At 42.8% G+C, this 24,084-nt stretch overlaps 1 protein-coding gene and 2 long non-coding RNA genes across 6 annotated transcripts in view; 2 read left to right on the top strand and 1 right to left on the bottom strand.

Moving 5' to 3' along the window:
- The window catches only part of LOC116216750 (uncharacterized), a 41,502-nt gene extending 34,235 nt beyond the window's left edge, over positions 1–7,267 (top strand). Inside the window, exon 4 of the long non-coding RNA XR_014883880.1 lies at positions 6,422–7,267. This is a non-coding gene — a long non-coding RNA (uncharacterized LOC116216750). The remainder of the gene's footprint in view (positions 1–6,421) is intronic.
- A 108-nt stretch (positions 7,268–7,375) lies between these two features.
- On the bottom strand, positions 7,376–11,094 carry LOC146544122 (uncharacterized). Its single transcript, XR_014883879.1, has 2 exons — positions 10,473–11,094; positions 7,376–9,460 (listed from the first exon to the last, which is right to left on the bottom strand). It is a non-coding gene; the product is annotated as an uncharacterized LOC146544122 (long non-coding RNA).
- RAPGEF5 (Rap guanine nucleotide exchange factor 5) overlaps positions 11,000–24,084 on the top strand; it is a 150,855-nt gene continuing 137,770 nt past the window's right edge. For 3 of the 4 annotated variants that reach the window (XM_085226177.1, XM_085226176.1, XM_085226175.1), the window contains exon 1: positions 11,001–11,279. In XM_085226177.1, coding sequence (XP_085082303.1) covers positions 11,091–11,279 — 189 coding nt within the window. In that variant the 5' untranslated portion in view covers positions 11,001–11,090. Of the gene's footprint in view, positions 11,280–24,084 lie in introns of all 4 variants that reach the window. The other variant, XM_085226174.1, reaches the window with a different exon arrangement.

Raw genomic sequence — 24,084 nt, 5'->3', positions numbered from 1 at the left:
ATTTTCTTGTGATGTAATAAAAGATAAAGCCCGTTTATTTAATTAAGGCATGCAATTGTTATTCAAGATGAACAGGTAGGGTGTAACTTATATTAACCTGAGAGGTTTGTTTGCTTTGCCTTTTCAAATGCTTTATTTTGCATAGACAATTGATATGCTGATAACTACCAATCACAGTTCATGTCCAATTTATATGAAATCAACACGATCTTTATTAGAAATAATCAATGTATTTGCCTATGGATTTGTATCACGGAACACGCGGTGGGGAATTTGGGACTTGGTAAAGAAAAGAAACAATAAAATGAAACAGCAATACAATTGGCTTATGCTCTTTACACATTTGTGCAGTTTCAGGGAGGAACAGAATGACTGTGGAACAGCCTACAATGCCCATTTGTTGATTTCCTTGCACTGCACATGGTCAATCTGTATTGCAACTAAGTAACCTTAGTTACTTTTTATGCCCATCTGCAGAAGTGTGAATGAAAACCTAGAGTGTCTGCAGTGCAGCTGTCTAGGTTTAAGGTGCTTGCCCTGGTTTGCTTTATAACGAGTGGAGAAAAATTATTTGTATGATGTACCTCATCCAAACTACAAACACCTGTCTCTCTTCACTGACAGTAAAGGGAGCCTGGCTAATCACTTCACATGCAGATACGCTGTAGATAAACAAAACCTTAAGATGGAAAGTCAGTATGAGGAAAGTGGGAGATCTCTGAAGATCAGGTATTGGACTGCAGGTGCCCACTGTGGATCAGAGGAGCTGTCTGTTATTATGACCACATCATGTCATGAAGATACCATACCCCCCTTTAAAAACCATTTCCTTCCTTCTTCCTTCTCCCAGTAGTGTTGATAGGAAGATTTCTCCTGAGACCCTCACCTGTAATGTTTATCTACGGAGTTAAATTAATGATTTCCTGCTCAAGATGTAAGCCTCTGGTGCTTACATCTCTGGATGCTTTGGATGGTGAAGTAGCTCTGAATGATTGCATCCCTGGTGCTTAGTGCTACTCTTGTGCCATAATTAACTGAACCAATCCAGTGTAGAAATAATCCACAATTTAAAAAAAAATAAAATGGTGAGGGAGGCTATTCCTGGCTGTATGACACACTGAGCTGTGTCATATAGAACTGGGAATAAATGGGTGGAGACATGACCTCTTACACTGACTTAGGAAGTGAAGATATGTCCAGTGCAATCACAAAAGCCTCACAGAAGGAAAAGGATGATACCAGCCACCACCAGATCCTTTAGCCTCTACAGTGATTGTATCTGCACCAGGCTGCTGTGGCTGTAGCATTGACAGCAAGCACTGAGTTCACTTCAGCCTCCAGATCTTTGAGAAAGAATACTTTTGTAAATTGTTTAGAGTCAGTGTAAAGTCAGCGTTGAGTCACCTACTGAGATGAGCAAAAGAAAGAACCAAACATTTTTACAGTAAGAAGCTGTAGATGTGTTCCATCAGAAAACCAACCTCTGAAAGATTTTGTCCAATAGATGTAAATAGGAGCAATCTGAATGACAAACAGTTCTGTTTCGTTTTCTGTCACTTTTTAAATGATTTTTTTTTTTCTTTAATGAGATCCGATGTGCTTAGGAGCTCTCTGCTGAAGTGAGAAGTTCTCATACATTCTCAAAGTTGGCTCAGCTTTGTCTGTGGAGCTCACAGGCCAAGTTTTATGATTTTGCGTGATCCACTTATTTGTAGTAATTTTACATTCAGATAGCATTCCAGCTTGCCAAAATAGAATTTTCCATGAATTACTTAATGAGTAATCAGTACTTACTGGAAGCACGAATAAAAGCTAATAGGAAGATTTTCTTGGTTTGCAATAGAGGCCTAATATAATCTTAGAAGGACTCACTGTATTTCATCCTATTTTAATTAACTTTCACTAACCACTTACACTCTTTTTTTTTTTTTCACTTAAAAAATTTTTTTGCTGCAAAAGGTGCTTTGTACCAGCTTGTTGAAATAGCATGGGAAGACACACAAACCAGTTATTTAATCTCTCCATTTCTAGGAGGTTGGAAGAACAAAACAATGCAAGAAACAGAACCACTGCAACCCAGTAAGAGTAATTTACTGCTCTGTCGTTACCAGAAAGCTACTTATATATATATATTAACAATACAGCAAGTCAGTCTTTCTGAAACAAGTTTTGCAAGATTTGGGAAGCAGAAACTCAAATATCTGATCAAATATTTTTGTTTGCTTTTTTTTTCATGTCTGTTAGGGCTTTTTAGGAGTGCTGCTGAGGACAATGTATAGAGTTAAGTGTTTGGTTGTAAACATCTGATTGTGTTGATGAGGTTACATATATGTTTGGGAAATAATTTATTTCTCTTAATAATTATCTTAAAGGTTTGAGTGTTAATTGTGATGTGCCTTGCTGGGCTAGCTTTCAAGGCACTTTCTTCACAAATTGTGTTGCAAATGAGTAAAAATACTAGAAGAAAAGGGAAGAATTACTATTGTCTAACCACAACAGTCTAGGCAGACTGCCATAAAATTATTGAAGCTCTAATTCAAAAATTAGTCTCAGCTACAAATGTATTGGTTTAGCCAAGTCCTCTTGCTGGCAGAATGTCTGTCTTAAATTTGCTTTGATACATGCTGTTGTTTGTGTGGTTAGCTAAATACATCATTAGATAGCTCCGGAATTGCTTGTCCATAAGTTAATAAGTTTAACGTCAACTTAGTCAATTAGACTAATTTGGTTTAGTACATTGTTAGAAATAGCTTAACCTTTGTATGACTTCATAATTTTATTTCATTACAGTTACAGATACAACATCGTTTACCATCGTAGTGTATCCAAGGCTCAGAAAATGCTGCAAATGTTTCACAGGCAGAGTACGAAAAAGGACTTTTTCCAGGGCTTCAGTTAGAAACAGATTTTTCTCATGGGCAAAGAAAATTCATCTTATGTCTTTCTTGTGCATAGGTCCAGAAGAATGCTATGCGTTTACTGCTCTGGCTGGTTTTGTATGACTGCTGATGTGGTTTGTCAGGGACCTGGCCTGTAGGTGTCCTGTCATATGGTTCTGGGTGCTCCCTGTTGACCTTTGCACATTCCAGGCAGCTAAATACATGCATGCCCCAGAGCTAGTACTGTTCTGGCATAGAAGCACACCTGGCAAGATCAAAAAGCATAAACATCTTCAGCCTCTGCAGCTGATGCTCTTGGAGACACCCACTCTTCTGTACAAGTAAACATCTCTAATCTTCGTGGATGGTCCCTCTCCACTGGGTCAAGTGGTTCATGTCCTAGAGCACGCTGGTTTGCCTTTCTTTAACTCTGACTCATACTACCTTTCAGATATATACAGGGTGTCTGTAAACTGAAGAGGCTGAAAAGCAGGTGATTGAGGTAGGGAGGACAAAGCCAATTTCTTCTTTTCTCTGGATACTTTGGATATCTCAGCAGTGAGTGAGCTGTTCTGACCACTCACCCATCTTTCTCCATCCCTGCTGTCTACTTCTTCCTTGATCGGGTCATTGCAAAAATAACGGAAGATCTCCTTTGAACGTGTTTTCTAATAAGGAAATGTTATCCCTTAGGGGTAGATGAACAATCAGAGTTTATGGGGGAATCCTAGGAGGGCTATTGGTTTAAGATTTGAGGGCTCATCAGAGCAGAACTCTGGACACAAAGTTCAAAGTGCCCTTGTGTGGGTCCATTCAAAAGCCACTCAGCAGACCACGAGCACTTACCCTGTGAGTGCTTGGTCTCCTGGAGATCGTGCTGCCCCTGGATGATTATTACAAGCTCCTGTGCAGCAGCACTGCCAGATACGATCTGTTCCTGACCTTTTGCTGCAGACAGATGCAAAACCAGGACTGCTCCTACCTTGGCTCTGACTCCTGGTTGTTACATGTGACCTCAAAGCTACTGCACACCATCGTGAACCTGCAGATTCACTGGAGCAAAACCTCCAAATGGTAAATGAAAAAGCCATCTGGACTTGTCTGTGGCCCTGTTAACTCTGATGGTGCTACCTTGGCTGTAGTTAACCACCTCCAACAGGAGGACATGTTATCTTTAACAAAACCACAGAAGCTTATCAAGTCACTGAACAAACCTACAGCATCCCTTGTACAGGCAGAGATTCTTGTGAAGCCCCATCAGAATTTCTGGTCCAGTCATCTGCCTCACTCTCTCTTTTCAACATCTGTGGTACTCTTATTTCAGCAGGAAAAAGCAAAGATGTTTAAAAGAAAACAAGAAACAGAACACGATGCCAACACACCAAATTAAAGAAAATGTTTTAAAGCATTTCATTACTCACAAGATGTGAGATGGTCATGTGTTTGAAACTACAATATTATTTTTGGCAACGAGTCTTGTGATATCCTTTTGTTGATTTTTCCAACCTCTCAAAAAACTGGAGTGAAAATATTTTACTGATGTTACCATCCCTGGGAACAGTTTGTCAACACTGACCCAGGTTAATGCTGCAAACTCAAAATATTTGGCATGTGCTTTTGTATTTTTCCTTCATCAAAGAGATTATCTGGGGTGAAGGTCTGTTCACATGAAGGCAGTGAGAGATACTGACAGTGTACTTAAAACAAGAGGGGCCCTTTTATAAATATGCATGCATATATGCAAATATCCTTTTGCAGATGATAATATAATCATGAAAAAGTCATTGCTGTCACATTAAGGTAGCTGGCTGATGGGAAAGCTGCATGGATATTGTGGGAATATATATACTGTAGAAACAAGGACACATGCATCACAGTTCTGTAGCAGTTCTGTGACCAGGGGAATCAATGGAGCTTGATTTTTTATGGATTTGTGCCCTGCTTTTATGACCCTATCCAGATTTGCCAATGTTTCATATGAGATGCTGCACTTTTTACCTCAGAGAGGCACTAACCACTGCTCTTAGCTGACTGCCTAGTTTCAGAATACTTTTAAGGATGTAAGAGGGTTGTTTTTTTTTGGATTTTTATACCTGTGTCAAATGTGCTTGATGTAGGCCTAAGCATTTGAAGATTCATAGAGAGGTCTCAGGTGTACAAAGAGACAGCATGGTGTCCTAATCCCAATTTCTGTAAAATCAAGTTAAGCGTCCTCACACTTACAGCTATGGAAAAGAAAAACAAATGTGAATTAAAACAGAAAACATGATTTTAAATATAAATATGGAATGTAATGGCTAAAGAAGAGAAGATAAATATGCAGATTAAGAGTCAGTCACTCAGGTGAGGTCGTCCACTGATTTGCAATGAGAATTTCACACCTAATTGCAATCTGTGTCTTTCAAAATCACACAATCTCTGCTGTAAAAGTACATAAAACTTCTCACATATGACATTATTAAAAAAAACTCATACATATGCTCTGGTGCCTGGGAATAAGCAAACCTGACTGCTGGTTGCAGATTGCAGAAAAATGTCCAGATTTCATGGGTTCATCTGTTACCTTTTTTTTTTAATATATTTTAATTAAAAGATACTGATTTGTTTTGAGATTTGTGTTTAGGTAAACAAACAAAAGAAAAGAAATACAAAATAATTCCACTGAGAATCTTACTGGCTTTGGAGTTTAATTTTGGCTGGTAATACCAATAGCTCAATGACATTGCTTTGACAGAAAAGGCCAACACGAGAGCTTTAAGGGTTTTAATTTCCCGGAGGGGTCATAAGGTCCCCTGCTTCCAAGTATGTTAAAAAGACAAATCAAACTGAAGAGCCAGTCAGGTTCATTAGCTCTGGCAATCACAATTACCAAAGCAAACATGTTGCTCCTTTTCTTTGTACTGAGCCAAAAGTTTTGCTATGTACCAAACAATGCTTTGGGCTGTATTTAAAATAATGTACCCCCTGTCGCCAGGGCCCAATGATCCTTGAAAAGGACCAAACAACAAAAGGAAATGCAAGCAGATATCTCCTTAGGATGACAAACACCCCCGACCCAGCTGCCCCCATCCCATGTCTACTGACTCTGGGTTCAGCTGCAGCAGTAACAGGCCCTGAGGCTCAGGGTGCTCAGGAGCTCTCTCATTTCTAATCATCAAAGGGCCATAAGTGGGGAGTGAGGCCTGATTCTCTGCATGAGAGACTGGCACGGCATGGGCTAAGCTGTCCTCTGAAGATGCATCAGGCTCTGAAGCCTGAAGTGGACACAGGGATATAGACCTATGGGGTGCTGCAGAGCAGGCTGGACACCGTGCTGAGGGAATTCATGGGCTGTCAGGTGAAAGCTGGGGGTTGTGTAAATACCAGCAGCCTCAGCCCTTCCAGCTCTGAGTCACACGAATCATTAAACTACTCATATATCTCCTTATCTTCCACTCCTTCCCTCCTTTTTTTGGAGTTATTCTCCAGTTCTGTTGTCTTTCAAGTCATGCCCTGTTTCCTCCAGGATCTTTCCTTAACTGAGCTTATGTTATGATTTGTAGGCCTTTCACATCTCTGAAATGCCGTAAGCAGTGCTTCTGAACTGAATTCACCGTATATTTGATCTACGCAATGACATGGTGCAAACCAACTGGAAATGTTACTTAAAAAAGCCCACAAACAAATAAACCAAAACTTGAGAAACAAAATCAAAGACTTATACACAAAATGTATAGATGACCAGAATCACTGAATCTTTTGAGTTGGAAGGGACCCTTAAAGGTCATCTAGTCCAACTCCCCTGAAATGAACAGAGACAGCTACAGCTCAACCAGCTCCTTGAAAAATATGGCATATCCACAGTAAGTTAGTAATAACTAAGATTAAAAACATAATTGGGATCCCACCGACCAGGTGAAAGGGAACTGAAAACTCAGAAGTCTGCAGTAAGCTATTCAGCCAAAATGGGACTCCTAGCAACTCTCAGATTAACAGCTTGGTTTTGAAGTTGGAAGAAGACTTTCCAAAACAGAGCATGTTGCAGGGAGAGGTGCCAGCATCCTGCTGTGTGTGCCTGCAGCCGTGGTGCTTGGCTGTCACCTGCCCTTGTGTGAGGGGTATGGGAGTGTTATGGGGAACAGCCTGCTCACTTGCTTTCTGAAGAGATGGGAAGAATACATCTGACTCTTTCTCTGAACGGGTAGGAAAGCATTGCCTCCTTCTCCACTCCAGCAGAACCGACCATCCGGGGAAGAGGAAGCAATGTATGGCTGATTGTACAATGGGTGGTGTTGTATGATGATTGTTGTTGCTTTGGAAAAGTTTGCTTTCTTTTTAATTTCTCCAGGTATATCAAAAGGCCTGCTGCAAGCAGCTGGCTCAGGATCACAGTCTATCATCTGGCCCCTGCACTCCTATACATCCCAGTTCTTTTGCATCATCTATTTGCACTTAGTGCAAGTGAAAACCAAAGTGATATCTACTGTTAGTTGAGACAGAGCCAGGAACTCATGATATTTACAGTCCAAAATAAATGTTTATTATGTTTTGCAACAAATTCTCTGATTCTGTGTAATTCTTTTTGTAATCATCCACTGAAGAACTGATATTAAGCACATACAGGCATGAAATGGCTTGTATTGTTTTCACAGGATTTCTTTTGATTGTGTTATCTGAAAGAAAAACAAACATTCAAAAAAAAAATCAGACACTGTCAGGCCCCACATCTGTTAAGCTTCAGTAGACTTGCTTAGGTCTCCAGAGTCCATCCTGTATTGATTTAAACATACATGTTCCTATATTTATATAAAGTCTCTTGAAAGTGAGAGAACAAAACTCTGGGCCCTACTCTAGGAGGTATACCCAAACCTAGACTTCCAAGAAGAAGCACTTAAGGGCTTATGTCCTTGATTTCGGTATATGTTCCACCAAATTAAGTGTTCAAACTTTCTGGAGAACTGGAATTTCCAGCGTGCCTGCAGATGGAACTGAAATTCCTTTTGTGCTACTGCTGATGTCTGCGAGCGGCTGGAAATCTGTAGTTATCTGGGACCAAGCCTGCTGAGGATGGAGACCAGCTCCCCAGCGGCCTGCTCTAGATTCAGCAAAAGTTCACTGAAATCAAGGTACTTTGAGAAAAACATTTTGGGTACAACATACTGGCTTTGTTTTTCTTATTTTTTTTTCAAATGAAACTCTATTTTGTCAAATACTTCCTGACCAGACCTAGTTTTGATCTCCTCTCCCCTTTTCCTGTAAGAAAAAGGATAGGGATCATGTTTGCTTACCAAGATAGATCTTTTATGACTTAATAGCAACAGCAACAACAACAACAACAACAATAAACCAATATCAGATTTAATTCTAGACAATTCCTATCATGATCTTCCAAAGAATTGAGATGATCCAAACTAGAAATAGAAAGACCTAACTGCTACCTACTCAATCTTTGTGATCACTATTTGTCCAAATTATATTATCAAGCAGCCAATTGTTCTAAAGTATTCTGCAGAGCATATTTATTTCTCTTTAGATAAGAGAAATAGGTCTCAAGGTACACTTACCTTGCTTGGACCTTGCTTGGCTTAAAAAAAAAAGAAATAAATTCTGAGCATTGGCACAATTTTATCCTTTCTTAACATAATCAAATTACTTCTGCTTATACCCCAGTCTGTCACATTAAGACATGCTTTACTGAGTTACGTTACTGTTATTTGCAATGCAGTAGTGTGTGAAGACTCAGCCAAAGACCGTGGGCCTTTCGTAAACCCTACACACGAAGGATCCATTATTCTTTTGGGTGCAGATACATCTCTCTTCGTAATTGCATTCTGAGCTGTGACAAAGTGGCTGCCAGGCAACACAGCTGTCAAAAACACATTGCAGGGCAGTTGGAGAGCACAAGTTGAAGGAAATAATAGAAATGTTTGGGACACGAGGCATTGCACAGAACAGCTCTTCGTGTTCCTCATATCTGATTGTGCAGCACAGCCTCAGCTAAAACAGCATAATCCCACGAGGCTTGCGGTGTCCATGGAAAACCTCATTCAAGTTAGGTCTGACACTGAGGAGCACATTCCTGCCCTGTTTCTGTCTGTTATATCAGCAATAGGTCTCATGTAATGGGCCATAGCAGGCAGGTAAAATGGCTGAAAATGTTTTACAGTTACCTTTCAGATGGATCAGTTCCCTGCTTCAGCTCATGCTACGGCCAGTGCCTGTTGGCACTAGCAGGAAGGAGGTGGCAGCAGCATGTGGCTGCACAGACCCTGCCCTTTCAGCAGGACCTGGCTCAGCGCTTTGCACTGCTTGCAAAGTCGCACGCACAGGATGCAACAGAGCTCTTTAATGACAGATGGCTGCTGAAAGGAGTACTTCTGCTTTCCTCACTTGCAGGTTGCTGCTTGCCTCGATCCTGCAGCTGTGTGGTCACAAGGTGGATCAATTCAGCTCTGGCCAATGGAAAACTCATTATTTTCTGAAGTGTAATTTTTCCAGCAGATTGACCAGCTGGCTGGAGTCCGCTGGGTACCTGGTTCAGCAGAGCACAAGCTCACGGGTTGCAGGCAGGATCATCTTTTTGCAGCAGTCTGCTGTCAGGTCTGTGAAGGTGAAAAGGAGGGATGCCATTGATTGACTGATTGATTAGACAAGAGTTAATGGCCTCAGGTTGCACTAGGGGAGATTCAGGTTGGATATTAGAAATTGTTTTTTTCCCCTGAAAGATTGCTGATGACTGCCCAGTGAAGTGGTGGGCTCATCGTCCCCAGAGATATTCAAGAACTGTGCAGATGTGGTACTGAGGGACACTGTTTAGTGAGCATGGTGAGGATGGGTTGCATGGTTGGACTGGATAATCTTAGAGGTCTTTTCGAACCTTTCTATCATTCTATAATTCTAAGAAAGTCTGGACTACTGCTGCTGTATCCATGCAACACACAACTCCATGTCACACTGCTTTTAAAAGGGGCCATTCTGTGCCTCTGTGCCCAGATACATCTGCCACCTCCCTTCCAGTATGGATACCTCTGAGATCCCAGCTGAGTTGGCTTAGGAAGAACAGGTGAAGAAAAGTATCCTATTCTATCCTATCCTATTCTATCCTATTCTATCCTATCCTATTCTATCCTATCCTATTCTATTCTATCCTATCCTATTCTATTCTATTCTATCCTATTCTATCCTATTCTATTCTATCCTATTCTATCCTGTCCCGTCTCGTCCCGTCCTGTCCCGTCCCATCCCATCCCATCCCATCCCATCCCATCCCATCCCATCCCATCCCATCCCATCCCATCCCATCTATTTTTTTTCTTTTTTTTGCTGGCGAAGCCAGCTCCCTGTGGGGTTGGTTGACTGGTGGTACTGGTCCCTGAGACTCTGACCTCATGGTTGGGTCAGGAGGACAGCTTTCCACAATTTTTCTGTGAGATTGCCTTGACTGTAATGTCACTTATTGAGACATTTAGGACCTGGTGAATCTAATCTAGAGGAACAGGTCAGCCTTATTTGTGGCTATGTGGCAGATGATGTATGTAAGGAGAATCCCATCTCACATTAGTGTCTCTGAACTGCGCAGGTAAGGCTAGAGCCCAGCAGAAAGGAAGGAAACACCTGTGCCACTGAGATGGTCGATGCAGACTCCAGAGGTGAAATAAAGCCTCCGGAATGCAAGGTACCATGTTCCAGATAAATGCCGTAGGCAGAAGAATGCTTCTTTTCTCTCTATTCAAGTAGTAAATCAATCAGTTTCTGGCAGCGAGGGCTCCCAGCTCAGCTCCTCTAGGAAGTACAGGATGACTGGGAGCCGGCCGCCCACCTGAGACGAGCCGCCCAGCTCCTCCGACAGCGCGCTGAGCCCGGGACACGGCGGGGCAGAGCCTCACCCCTCGCAGCCCTCTCTCCGACCCCCGGCAGCCTCCAGCCGCAGCCGGCCCCGAGCGCAAAGGAGTTAACCGGACTTTCTGCCGCTTCCCGCCCGCGCCTCCTCCGCCCTGCCATTACCTGCGCACCGCCGCTGCCGGAGCGGCGGCGCGGGGCGGGGGCAGCTCGGCGGCGGGCGGGCAAGGTGGCGGGCGGCGGGGCTTCCTGCGCCTGCCGGGGCCGCCCGCCCGGCGGGGCCGCGGTGCGCGGGGGCCGTGGGTGGGCGCGGGGCCGGGGCGCCGCGGGGGGAAGGCGGGCGGAGCGGGCGGGCGGGCGTGCGCGCGCGGCGGAGCGCGGCCGGGATGCGGCATGGCTGTGGGCTCCGTGAAGATGCCGCCGCCGTGTGAGGGCGCGGAGCCGGCCCGCAGCTGGAGCCCCGGCGGCGGAGCCCACGAGCCGCCGCCGGTGCAGCTGCGGCAGAAGCTGCGGGAGCTGCCGGCGCTGCTGCGGAGCGGGCTGACGCTGCGGAGGAAGAGCGCGGCCGCCGCCGGGCAGCGGGTAAGCGCGCGGGCAGTCCGCGGGCAGCGGCCGCCGCGGCGGGGATCAGGCGGGCGGGCGGGCGGGCGAGCGGGCGGGGCGGTGCCCGGAGCGGGGCAGCGGGGAGGCGGGCGGCCCCCGGGAGGAGGTGCCCGCGGGGCGACCCTCGGCGAGCATCGAGCAGCGCCGTGGGTGGGCGCCGGCCGTGCCCCGGGGTCCGTGCTCGGCTCTCCGCGGACACGCTCGGGGACCGGAGCCGTGAAGTTCAGCGCGGCCTCGAGCTCTTGAAGCCGGAGCGAGAGGCTTCGTGGTGCCGTCCGCGTCTCCGACGGAGAGTGAGGCTGTGGGGCGGGGAAGGCTGCAGGGATCCCTGGTGTGACACTCTGGGCTCGAGGTTGGCTCACAGCACGGCCTCAGTGCTTGGTGCGTGCGGCGCCCTGGCAATGCACGGCGTGGCCTCCACGTCTGGGAGCCGCCACGAGAACCTCTCGCTCCTTCTTGGAGCTGTACGTGGGGGGGCACTGCTGTCAAGTCACAGAAAATTCACTGACAGGCCAAACCTGGCCTCAGCCCCGCCATCCCATAGCCATAATGAAGGGGCTGGCTTCATCCGTGCAGGGAATGGGGTGAACTGCCGTGTGGCTGCGATGTGCTGACCCACAGCTCTGTGCTCAATGTGTGTCTGTACCCAGATCAGTGTTGTGGTGCTCTACCCATGTGAGTACAGAGTGAATTTCAAGTGAAACTTCCTGCTTTGTTGTTGGAAGATATACACGTGAGGAAGATAAATAGGGCTAAGATTGCGCACAATTTATGGCAGAATGGCTATTTGTGAGTAATGTTTTAATTCAGAGCCCTGTTTGAGAGTAAGGTTCTTTCTGAAGTGAGTCTGACATGCAGAATAAAGACCAGTCTGTGTGGAGGTTACCGATGATTTTTTTTGCTCAGGTTAAATTGTAATCCACCTGGCAACTGCCCATCCAAGACGAGGCTAAGGAGATTTAGTCCATTTTCAATGGCCAGGCCTCCTTTGCCCTAGCACAGTGTTTATGACAAGTATCTATCTTCCAGTGAAGATAAGACATTTTACAGATTCTGAAATGAGTTTGATTTATTCCACCTCTAAAGCACACTGCAGGAGCAGCGGGCTGAGCCTCCTGTGAGGAGGCAAAGAGCATCTCAGGACAGCTGTCTGGCTCGTTTGGAGTACATCTAAACACAGTTCTGGTATAGGTGATTCACAGCACTTCAGCGACGTGCTGTGCAAAGCAGGCTCAGGTCCATCATCGTGGTTGTTCTTCATTGCTACCGAAAGCATTTAATAAGCATGAAAAGGGTAGATGTGGCTCAGTGGGCTTGGTGGTGATCAGATGACGGCTGAACGAAGTGATCCTAGAGGTCTTTTCCAATCCTAATGATTCTATGATTCTACTATGAGCACTTACTATGTAAATATTTGGAGTTGGCGAGTTCACACCCTGGTGAGAGGGCAGGGTGGCTTCTGGGTCACATAGTTCCTTGATCGTTTTTGCTGAAGTCTTGGTCCTATTTTGCTTCCTGACAGCTGAAGCTCTGCCCATATGAGCAGATGTGCTGTGTTTTGCACAGGCAGAGAAAAAGATTCAGTGCTGTTGTCATCTGTGGTCTTGCATCATGGTGGTATACTCTGCTTTGTCTTGCAGAGTTATTCTTGACCTGTCCACCCAGGCAGGGAGATGGCTGGAGAGAGGATAGCGAGGCTGTGAGCTGGTCGGTCAGGAGCCAACCCAGCAGCACTGGGGGCAGTGGGCAATGCTATGTGGAGATGCTGTGCCAGTGACTTAGCGCTATGTGAGGAGGGGACTGCCTGCTCTGCCACCTCCTGGTCTGCAGGGTTCTGCCTTTCCCCAGGATCCAGCTGGAATTCCTGCAGGTGTATGCTGAGGTGTCCTAGGGTATAATTTTAAACCTGACTATTACATTGAAAAAGCTTTAAAATAAGGTTATGGAAAGGTTCGTTAAAACAAATATGAAACCAAGATCTCTCAATTCCAGCTTAACAATGTATTTCTGGTGAATCCAAATTCAATTAGTGTCATTTGCTTATGAAATCACCGTTTCCCCCTCCTTCAAAATTTCAGTCTGAACTTAGTCTCCAGTGACTTTTTATTTGTGCTTTTTTGTTTGTTCAAACACCAAGCTGGGAGCTTTATTTGTCCAGCTGGTTTCACCAGGAATGTTGCTCACAGAGGTGCGCTGTTTTCAAGTAAATGCTGACTAGCTGAAATTCCAGTTTGTTTAATTTCCTAGAAAAATATGATGACCTCTGAGCAGAGGGTTCTGCCTCTAGTGCTGACTTGCTGAGGTACTGCCTGTGGTGCAGTTTGCTTCCTCATCTATAAAACAAGGATAATCTGTATGCATGCGTGCTTAGACGATATGGATAATAAAATATAATGGAAATATTAAGGGTGCTATAATTATTTTAAGGATACACTTCACTGCATGCTGTTAGAATACTTCCTGTGGTGTAGGAAAGCGTTGAGTAGTATACAAAAAATGGAATAAATTTTGCAAACCAGTGTGGGGTGGAATGCGTTTTTTTAAATCAGTTTGGGCCATGACCCTTGACATCAGACTGTTTGACAACTTGTGTCCAGAGACGGGGATAATTGGAAAACGTAGAAAAAAACGGAGATGAAATGAGTTGAGCATTCTTCTTTCCATTCAGTGAACCCAAAGACCAGAATACGAGTGGGCATTTTGGCTTTCTGTGTAAGGACACAACTGATTTTAATACACGTGAAGTACACAGAGATGCAAAAGCACCTTGTCAGAAGGTTGCAGCAATCACCCTGCTTGCACTTTCCTGTTTGGTGGGTCCAGGTAGATAACAATGCACTGCACTACTCCCATCATTTAGATAAGGCTCTAATCCCTCTGCTGGGAGGGCCAATGCTTTTTTAGAGCTCCTGAACTTTGAACTGGATGTTGGCGTTGTCCCTGACGGTGGATTTCCTTCTGTTTGGTCTAAGGGCAGGTCTAGCACAGATGTCTGCGATGGCTGTGGAGGTTTGGCTGCAGTGAGTTGAGGGAGGGATGGGCTCTATTCCTCTTCCTCTGCTTGGTGCTTTGTTCCTGCCAGATAAAACAGCAGAAAGTGATCCAGCCTTTTGCGGTGCTGGTTTTATTTTATTTACTTATTTATTGCCTTTTGGAGGGTGGGTGGATTTAGCTTGGTTCCTTGATGGGGCCTGTAAGCATGTTGCAGCCCACTAGGGCTCGTGCAGGAGCAGAGGAGGGATGCATTTCATTGGCTCAGTGTGCCTTGTGCGGCTGTTCCCCATATGCGTGCTTTCTCACAACCTTTGCAGAGTAGGAGCCTTCTATTTTTCCAGTTTGCCTCCTTGAAGCTTGTGTTACGTATACAGTCAGTAGGCATGAGTATTTAAGCTATTAACTGGTTTTGCTGTCCTCTCTGGCTATAGTATATAGTATATATAGTGTTAACTGTTTGTGAGGACAGTCATTGCTCTTTGTCACAATAGTGCTGTTGGAAAATATTTTGTGGATCACAGAGCTACTCGGATACTCTGTTGCTCTGATGTTGCAGACACGTACAAACGCTCACCATGGGCAGGCCTTCAACCTTGCTTGGTTGATGAGATACCACGACTGTCTTCTCTTCTGAGATTCTGTAATGACTTATGTGAGGCTCCCAACGGTCTTCAGCCAGTCAAATGTTCTCAGATGCTCCTACACCAAGAGAACCTGTCTCTGTTTGGGTGATAACTCCTGTGTGTAAATCAGCATGTTAACTGACAGTAAGGTTACAGGTTGAAAATAGATCAAGGAGTTAGGATATGAAGGCTGGGAGTTTACATGAGTTCAGAGGAGACTGGGGAAATTCGTGGAAGGGAAATTTATTGAACATAGATAATAGATAATCCTCATCAGGCTGGAAAATTCCTGAGCTGAAAATAATTGGAGGGTTGGAGGGTATTAGAGAGATCTGTCATATATTCTGGCACTGGCAGCTGTTGTGCTATTGCAGAAAACTCTTCTTTGGCAGGAAAAAAAGTCAAATTATATGCAATCTGTTTTAATTAAATGAAGCATCCTAACCCCTCTTAGCCTACATTTTGGTAAACTTTTATCCATCTCTCATAAGAAGCTTTCAGTTGCTTACCTCATTCAAGTAACTTTCCTCGAATCAGTTCATGCCAGGATTGGAGGAAGCATAGTGCTGTAAATGAGGTTTCTCCAGGACACTAGAAATTCCTTGTTGGAAATACTCAGAATTTCCCATACTTCTTTTCATGGCTAAAATACATTGATGGTTCATAGATACCTTTTGATTGAGCCAAGCATGTAGGTCAGCCTCATACTCAGTCTGACAACTGACACAGCAGTCCATATTCTTCTTCATTGAAGCTCCTCATCTTGCTACTGTTGGAGTGACCTTGTATCTCAGGCTGCTGCTTTACATCCTTCTCCTTATATTCCAGTCCTCAGAGTCACCACATCTTCCATTATGCCGTTCTGTTTACATTTGTTTCAACAACATCTCCTGTTTTGCATCGTCAACACATTTCAATAGCACATTTATTCTTGTTTGACTTCTTGTTAATGAGAAGAGTAGAAAAAAAAAATTAGGAGACCAATTAGTCTGATACCTGTATTTGTATATGCTATGGAGGATTTACCTTTGGAGTTTTTCCTGCGTTAAAAAGATGTGGTGTTGTTGTGCATGTATTATACTGATTGAAATCAGGGCACAGGAAGACTGGATTGGCTCAGTGAATCGAAAGTTTTACTGTCACAGCTATTATTGAAGTGGGTTGATTGATATTGGTGACATTTTACTTTAAAGCCTGCCATTGGGGTTCTACTTAGAACTTAATACCATTTTGGCAGTTATTATGGGACTAAAAATAGGTTTGGTAAGTACTCTTGAATTTTTCCTATTGTAATCAGGCTTATTATGTATTCCTGCTAAATGTATTTGATTAAGATAATTGTCTTTAACAGTATCCTTTAGCTTGTCAGGGCTGTGAGTGGTGACACGTGAAATGTTGAGTAATGAGTAAAATAGCTTAGCGACAGTGACCATGGTAGCTGACGGGGAATTGCAGTGTCTCTTGTGTTTTTTTTTGCATAATGATTTGTTTCATAGTCAGTGTTCAGTGAATTACTAAGTTGAGAATACTTCTTAATTAGCCCATGTGTTACGACATCTGAGGAATTATGCCTGCGTTTGATTAACTACAGCTGAAGGAGACCTAAGGCAAACCCACCCCTCCGCCCCTCCAAGTGACTCAGGAAGCTCTGCAGAACCCCCAGTCGTTGTTGTGCCTGAGGCTGGGGTTAGTCTGCTTGCCAAATGGTGCCTGCAGCCTGTGGCTACTCTAGTACTGTAGGAGCAGCTGGCAGTGTCTGGGCTGGCATCTCTGCTGCTTTCTGGTGCCCCTGGGTAGGTGCGGGTGCTGCTGTCTGTGCACAGGGAAGAGGTGCCATCGTGTGGCTTCCATTCATTGGAGACGCACAGCATTTCTTCTTGTTGCAGAAAATGCATGAGCTTGCTCCAGGCTATAGGGTAGGTTCTGAGTTTCCTTTATTTATTTTTTTTTTTTCTGGCTGGAGCATATCCTGGTAAGTCCCTCTCATCCATAATCAACTGCTAGAAAACACGGCCTTATCTTTAACCCCTGTGCTTTGCTGCAAATTGAGCACAAGCTGAAAACACCTTGAGTAGATTTTACTCATTTTTTTAAGTGCTTTAAGTACTGCTTTTTGTGTATTTCTGTGTTAAGAATAGAATCATCAGTTAGAGACTGATTAAAATATGAGTCAGTCCTGCACGTTTTTTTTATTTCTGGCTTAACAAAAGTATCCCTGCTTTCACTTTTGGTTCTGCTCCTGTTTCTGTAGGACACGGGCTTCAGAATCTTGGGTGGGGTGCTGTGGTGTGTGGCTTGGAAATCCATCAAGGAAATCTATGTATCAAGTAAGATCAGCTCCAGTGAAGTTAAAAGGAAAGTATTTAGATAGTTGCAAATGTATGCACCTTGAGGAGAAGGCTTGATTTACTTATGAGCCGATGGTGTTCCCTTAGAACTAAACAATTCACTTTGCAGAGTGGTATTCTTTAATTTCCTTGGTTGCAAACCTGCATTATTGGTTAATTCACGTTAGATTTCCCAGATGCTGAGGTGAATGAACAAGCACTACGCTGTACAATTATGACAGACCGTGTTAAGGTTTGTATTCAACTGCTGTTACTCATATAGCCCCAGTGGTTTGAATGCCTTTCTATACTGAAAGAAAATAACAAAACAGGCTGTGCATTTTTATGCTAATGAAAATGCTGAAAATAAGAGGTGATAGCTTTTTAAAAGGAAAAAAAATAGGAAAGCAGAATATGGCATCTTTTTAACATAACTCGTGGAAAGCCATTGCAATAGGACAGATGTTTTATCCTTAATATATAATTAAAGTAATATTTCACATACTGGAAAGGAAGTTGCTTGTTATTTGTGGAACCTATTGTTGGAACCTAAAGATTTGTGTCTTTAAGATGGTTTATGTTTTCCTTTTGTGTTCGTTACAGGTTTCTCTGGGACAACTAGGTTTAAATCTGGCCACTAAAAGGTGGAATATTTACCTCTGCAGAGAGGAGAGCAGCCCCACAAAAAGAAATCTGGGCGTTCTGCCTGATGGCAAGTTGAACATGAGCCAGCAGTGTGCCCTGGCAGTCCAAAGGGCCAACTGTAACCTGGGGCGCCCCAGAACTGCCACCTGCTGTGAGGAGCGGTCGTCCTGCTCTGCTCTGCTCTGTACTGTGCGGCCTTACCTTCAGCACCAGGTGCAGTTTGGTGCCATCATCTAGGAAGGACACAAAACTTTTAGAGGGTGTCTAAAGGGGAGCATGGAGATGGTGAAGGTTCTGGAGGGCCAGATGTATGAAGGGGGCTCGTACATCGTAGGGGCTTGCATTCATGTTTGGATAATGACCCTTAGCATTGGTCAAGGCTCAGTTTGGAGCTGCAGTTACAGCACAGAAAACAGGATGCCTTCTAACCTTGGGCAGTGTGAGTGCCCTGCTCTGTAGCCCCCATGCTATCTTAGGTCACTCACAGCATTGCTCTGATGAAGGCGACTGGCTGCAATTCTTTGTGCACAAATTTAGAAACCTCACTTTCCCGAGTCTTGCATGTCTCTTAGGGATCCTACGTATGGATCAATTTCAGTGGAGTATTTCATATTTTTAGTATTGGCTACATAAATATTATATATGTGACACCTTTTCATTTAAACTTTTCCATTGCAGCTGTGGTTTTGCCAAGAGTTTAAGGATAAAAATGAAGTCACTGAAGTTCTCAAGTTAAAAGCCATGGGGGAAGGTTCTGAATATTTTCCTCCTTAAGCTCCCAGTGTAAAGGGCAATGTTTATTCATAATTGTCACAGTATCTTTTACCTCAGTTAACTTATGATTTGACTTGGGTTAGACTGACCTTCAAGATGATCTATTTATGGCTATTTTATTAAGCTGGGGTCAATTATTAATATTAAAATTCTACAGTATAATTTCTGTTTTGATGAATTCCTCTTCACAAGATGTTGTCCTGGAGAGAAGACAGCTGACTAACCTATTAAAAGTCAGTATAGTTTCTGTAGTGTGAAAATATTTTGCTAACTTAGAAGAAAACCCTTCAGTCTATATAAATATGCTCCAGTAGAGCTGTATTCACAGCTCTAGAGGAGAGGCTGTCCTGTTTTGAGAGTGCTCTTTGACTTCCTTTGATCAAAGGGAGCTGCCTTTCTGTCCTTGCTTCCTGAACCTCATACCAAAGCCCATACTTCATTGAGAGATGTGGATTGGAGAAGTAAGAAAACAAGTATTTCAGAGGCCAGTGGTCTTGCTGCTTCATTATAGAATCAGTTTTGTCTATGTGTGCTCTTCATCTGCTGGTAGCTCTTCCTGCTGCTGGTCCTTCTCAGCATCTTTGCAGACTGCTTGTCAGTCATTACTAGGAGCACGGAGCAAGCGGCACCAAGGAGAAAGGTGGTTGCCTGCAAAGATGACACTGCCCAAGATGTACATGGCAAACCAGGCCCTTGCAGTGGATGGATTATAGTCTGCAGATCAGTCCTGAGGAGCAGTCAGTAAGTGGAAGTACTGCATTTTTCGAATTAAAAACAAATAACAGAAAATTGAGGTCCAGACCACTTGTGAGCCTCAATAATTTATTATGTATCTTTGTGGGAGGATAGGGAGAGAGAGCAGGTGGTTGAGTTTTACTTGTTTATTTTTTTAAGATGATAAGCATTTAATTGTGGTTTTCTGGCCAAGTTCTGGCTTAGATAGTTATTAAATGATTCTAAAACACTTTGTGATTTCAGTTGGATGGGCTAATCACTTACTGTCATGGACTGCTACTATATGCTGTTAAGCAGATGCTCCATTTCATCCCATAGGTGAATGCACTTCACTGATGCATAAACTGATTTTTTAAATATGGAAAGTAGGGAGAAAAACAATATGCAAGCATGGTTGGTTATGCAATTTGCAGAGCTGTTGTTTGTGTACTGGCTCACTGAAGGAATGAGCTAGAGAAATCTGTTAGATCTGATCTGGATCCCTGCTCATGCACAGCCCAGCATGTCGCTGCAGTTAGTCATTTCTGCACTGCCTGAAGCCCTTGTCAGTGCCAGCAAATCTGGGGAGTGTGGGTTACCAGTCTGTTGCTGAATCTGTCCTCTGGGATGAACCGAGTTCACAGTGTCTGTGAAGGAAGGCCAAGTGCGTGGGAGATGCCAGTCTGAAGTGAAGAAAAGCAGAATCCAGCTGTTAGCTGCCAAAGTATAAAGGTATGGGCACAACATACCCCATCCTTTCCAGTATGTTTCAGCTAGGTCCTGCTAGATGTATCATAAAAACTTAGAAAATGTAAGCAGAATTTGACTTCTGTTCAAAGAGAAAGAAACTATCAGGTCCAGAAATGGAACTCAGATACTTTGAAAAACTTACAGCATACAAACCTTTGTAAAGATGCTTTTCTCATCTCAAAGAATGTTTACAGGTGATGAAAAGACCCTCTCTCTTTCTAACTTGGTATCCACTGAGTGGGTAGAACTGTTCGGCCTGTTAGAGCAAAGTCATTCGTAAACATTATCTTTGACAGCAATTGCTGGAACAAAATATATAAAATGCAAAAATAATAGTGGCAATTAAATGAGTACATCTATTTATATTTTTATTATTGCATTCAAGGATGTGAAGAAAAACATTCAGCAGATATTTAATTTCTTGTTTTATCTCATTAAGCAGACAGTCCCCAAACAAATGAGTTTCAGATTTGTTTTACCAAAGCTATTTATCTAATTATGCCTTTTACTGCACTTGAATGAATGGTTGCAAATCAATATGTCTCTTAGGTTGCCAGGACATGCATTAGGACTGGTGAGCCACCAAACTCAGTAGCAGCAATGTGATGCTCTTGTTTTTTTTTTTGTTTTTTTTTTCTTTTCACTGAGATATGTTTTTACTTAATACAATGTGTGAATAAACTGAGAATTTATCTGAAATCCTGCTAAAAAGTCCCTATGAGTTGATTATTTGCAATTCAGTGTGGCAATAAATATTTACATTATACTGGTAGAAGTTTTATGTTAAAAAAAAAAAAATAAAATCTGATTTATATATTTTGTTCCAGCAATTGCTGTCAAAGATAATGTTTACGAATGACTTTGCTCTAACAGGCCGAACAGTTCTACCCACTCAGTGGATACCAAGTTAGAAAGAGAGAGGATCTTTTCATCACCTGTAAACATTCTTTGAGATGAGAAAAGCATCTTTACAAAGGTTTGTATGCTGTAAGTTTTTCAAAGTATCTGAGCCAGGAAGCTAGTGCAGACAGAAAACATTGTAGTGGATCAAGATGTCGGTTCATCTTGTCATATGTCCACAAATTTTAAGATTAATTTGACAGATAATGATAACTGCAAATAAAAGTTTCTTACTCTCTCAAGAATAATTGATAACATTGGGCAAATGCTATGTAGTCTGCCTTATACGTGGTCTTTTTCTAGATTCAAATAGCTGGACATACCTTATATTCTGATGCGTACAGGTAGTTACAGCTGTTCATGCTACTCATACAGAATTCCAGCCTTTCAATGAACCTGTCTGGTATTTTGGCTTCAGACTTATGTCGAAACTTGCAGTTGCAGAGCTTTGTTATGATGTTTGATAATAGTGACATTACAGTGGAAGGAACAGTGTTTTGTTTTCCCGTGTTTATGAAAACATTTATTTTTGATCAGTTTCAAATATTCCACCTTTCATTTCAGTTACTGTTTTGTTCATTTATTCCTATCAGGAAACTCCTGTCTTCTATACAATCTATTCTTAGGTATTCTTTTTTACAGAAATCTTTTAAAGCAATAAGTCCCAGTCTCTCTGTATGACTCTTTCCATCTGAAGAAAGTCCCTTTCTCAGGGCTGTTTTTGTTGCTTGGTGTAGTGGAAATGCTGTCACAGCTTTTCCAGTACCAGTGACTCCAGAACCAGTGACTGAGCACCTGGTAGGAAGGCAGGGCCAACTGAGGCGAGCTCAGGTGCAAGCAATGCAACTGAGTGACTGGAAGCTCTGGAGCCAGGATCTGTCCCTTCCCAGACCTCATTTAAGGGTTGGCAGTGGAGGTGAGGATATCTCATCTGGAGATCCTCGCCTACGTGAGGACCTTACTGGCCTTCTGAAGGTAAACAGCTTCTTTATTTCCATGCCTACTGCTGTTGTGCTTGAGCTGATCCTCACTTGCTGCAGCCTGTAGTCTTGCTGCTCTGCTGTCATTGTTGTGCTTGCCACTGTGTTACACCTAGTTTTGAACCTTGTCTGCTTTGGCAGTGTCCCTTTAAGCTTGTAATGGCTTGTGCTGAATGTAATCTAGATGGGACTATGCTACTGAGTTGTACACATCATGCACTTTCCTCCCTTTCTCCATTGTGTGCTTCTCATCCAAACCATTTGTTATCTTTTTAGAGCTTTTGGTGGCATAGATTAGTCTTTGCAGATCTTTAGGTTTTCACAGGTGTTCACATTGCTTTCTTTATGTTAAGAGAGTTGATTTTAAACCAAATAAGATGTCAGCATTCTGTTCCTTCTGCTGGTCGTTTCTTTGTATTTGATGTTGAAGATAATTTAATTTAACATGGAGCTGTCCACACATACCTTGACTAGATCCATCTGAACTTGTTTATAGACTTCTGATTTTGACTGACTAAAATAATGTAAGCAAAACTTGCTTATCATGCTACTATGTTATATTAAACAGCGTTCAGCTGAAGATGGAACACTGAAGTGCCTTCATATTTTTCTATTCAGAAGGAAAACAGATTGCTTAATCCTGTACTTTCCTTATTAGTTTGCTATTGCTTGATCTGTTACAGTAATTTGTCTCGCCAGAAAAGACTGCTGTTGTTTCTTCAAGGGAATGTTAGATGCTAAGATGAGCCTACTATCTCTACTGGAGATACAGCGATGAAGTACTGCAGTGTAGATGGTCTCTGAATGTGCAAGAAAACCAGCTAATTTAATGCCAGTCTTTACCAATATACTATGTGAAAGATTCTATTGTTCTTGTAAACAAAAAACAGAAAATAATCCCCTTCTCTCCCCAGTCCTTTAGCCCCCCCCACCCCGGAACGAGTGGTCATGGGTGGTGAAACTCCTATGAAATGTGCTCACAACTGATTGGAAGGCACTATGAAGACTGGTAACCAGCAACTTCATCAAATAATCATTGAGCAATATCCTATAAGTGCATTTTGACTCTGCTAACATCAGTATTTTCTTTAAGAGTTACAATGATGGAATAGAGAGTATGCTTATTAAGAGTTAGATACCCATCTAATAAATAAAGAAGAATGAATGGGGAGGAGAGGAAGAAAGTGTTTTGTTCTTCGTTTTTAATTTTGGCAACTCTGGGGCAAAACTGTTGTTTTGAGCAAAGCTATCTAACTGAAATCAGTGACAAAGACTTCTGAAGAACATTGCATTACAGACTGTTCTCTAAACTTGTAGACTATTAAGATTGTAGGAACAAAGCGTTTCAGTAGTGGACTGTTGCATGTAAGCACAAAACAAAGCTAACAGAGCTATACTGCTGTTAAAGAAAAATTGTGTTCTTAGTAAACTCTTTAAAAAACCATTTATTGCAGTTGTAGAAAAGGACTTATTTCAGTTGCTAATTAACAGCAAAATGTGTTACAGGAGGATTTATGGCAAGAGGATGGGAGTGGATAAGGAAACATTCTTCCATTCTGTAAATAAAATTAATTTCAGAGAAGCTGCCAAGAGGCAATAATAATTGCTGTTCATAGACTTGAGGCAAAAAACCACCTTGTGGCACTGAAGGAGCTAAGGGTATGTTTTATGAGACTTCCAAAACTAGAAATTTGTTTTATTTTTTTTTTAATTATTTATCTTGAATTAAGGATAAAAACAGACTGGCTCTTTGTCCATTACTGTAGCAGTTTCTGGTGTTTTCTGACTTTTAGGAACAAAACTAAATACTGAGGGTCTGTGAGTCATTTTCTCTTCAGCCTTGGCCAACTAACTCCAGTTTCAGTATGTGTATGCTTCTTTCTATGTAACGTGACTTTTTCCCTCCCGACTTAGTCATTGTTATCTCTTGGCACAAGCATAGCAGTTCAAAACATCAACAAGCATAAGGCATGTGAAAAACATGCAATTGGGCCTCCCATGTAATCTTCCAAACCCAGAGCCCTCCTGTTGTTGATGAACCCACTTGATCCTTGGATTGTATCTTGTTTGATGGAGT

Source organism: Meleagris gallopavo, chromosome 6, assembly GCF_905368555.1.
Source record: "Meleagris gallopavo chromosome 6, MGAL_WU_HG_1.1, whole genome shotgun sequence".
Classification (NCBI taxonomy): domain Eukaryota; kingdom Metazoa; phylum Chordata; class Aves; order Galliformes; family Phasianidae; genus Meleagris; species Meleagris gallopavo.
This window is presented reverse-complemented; position numbering and strand designations above follow the sequence as displayed.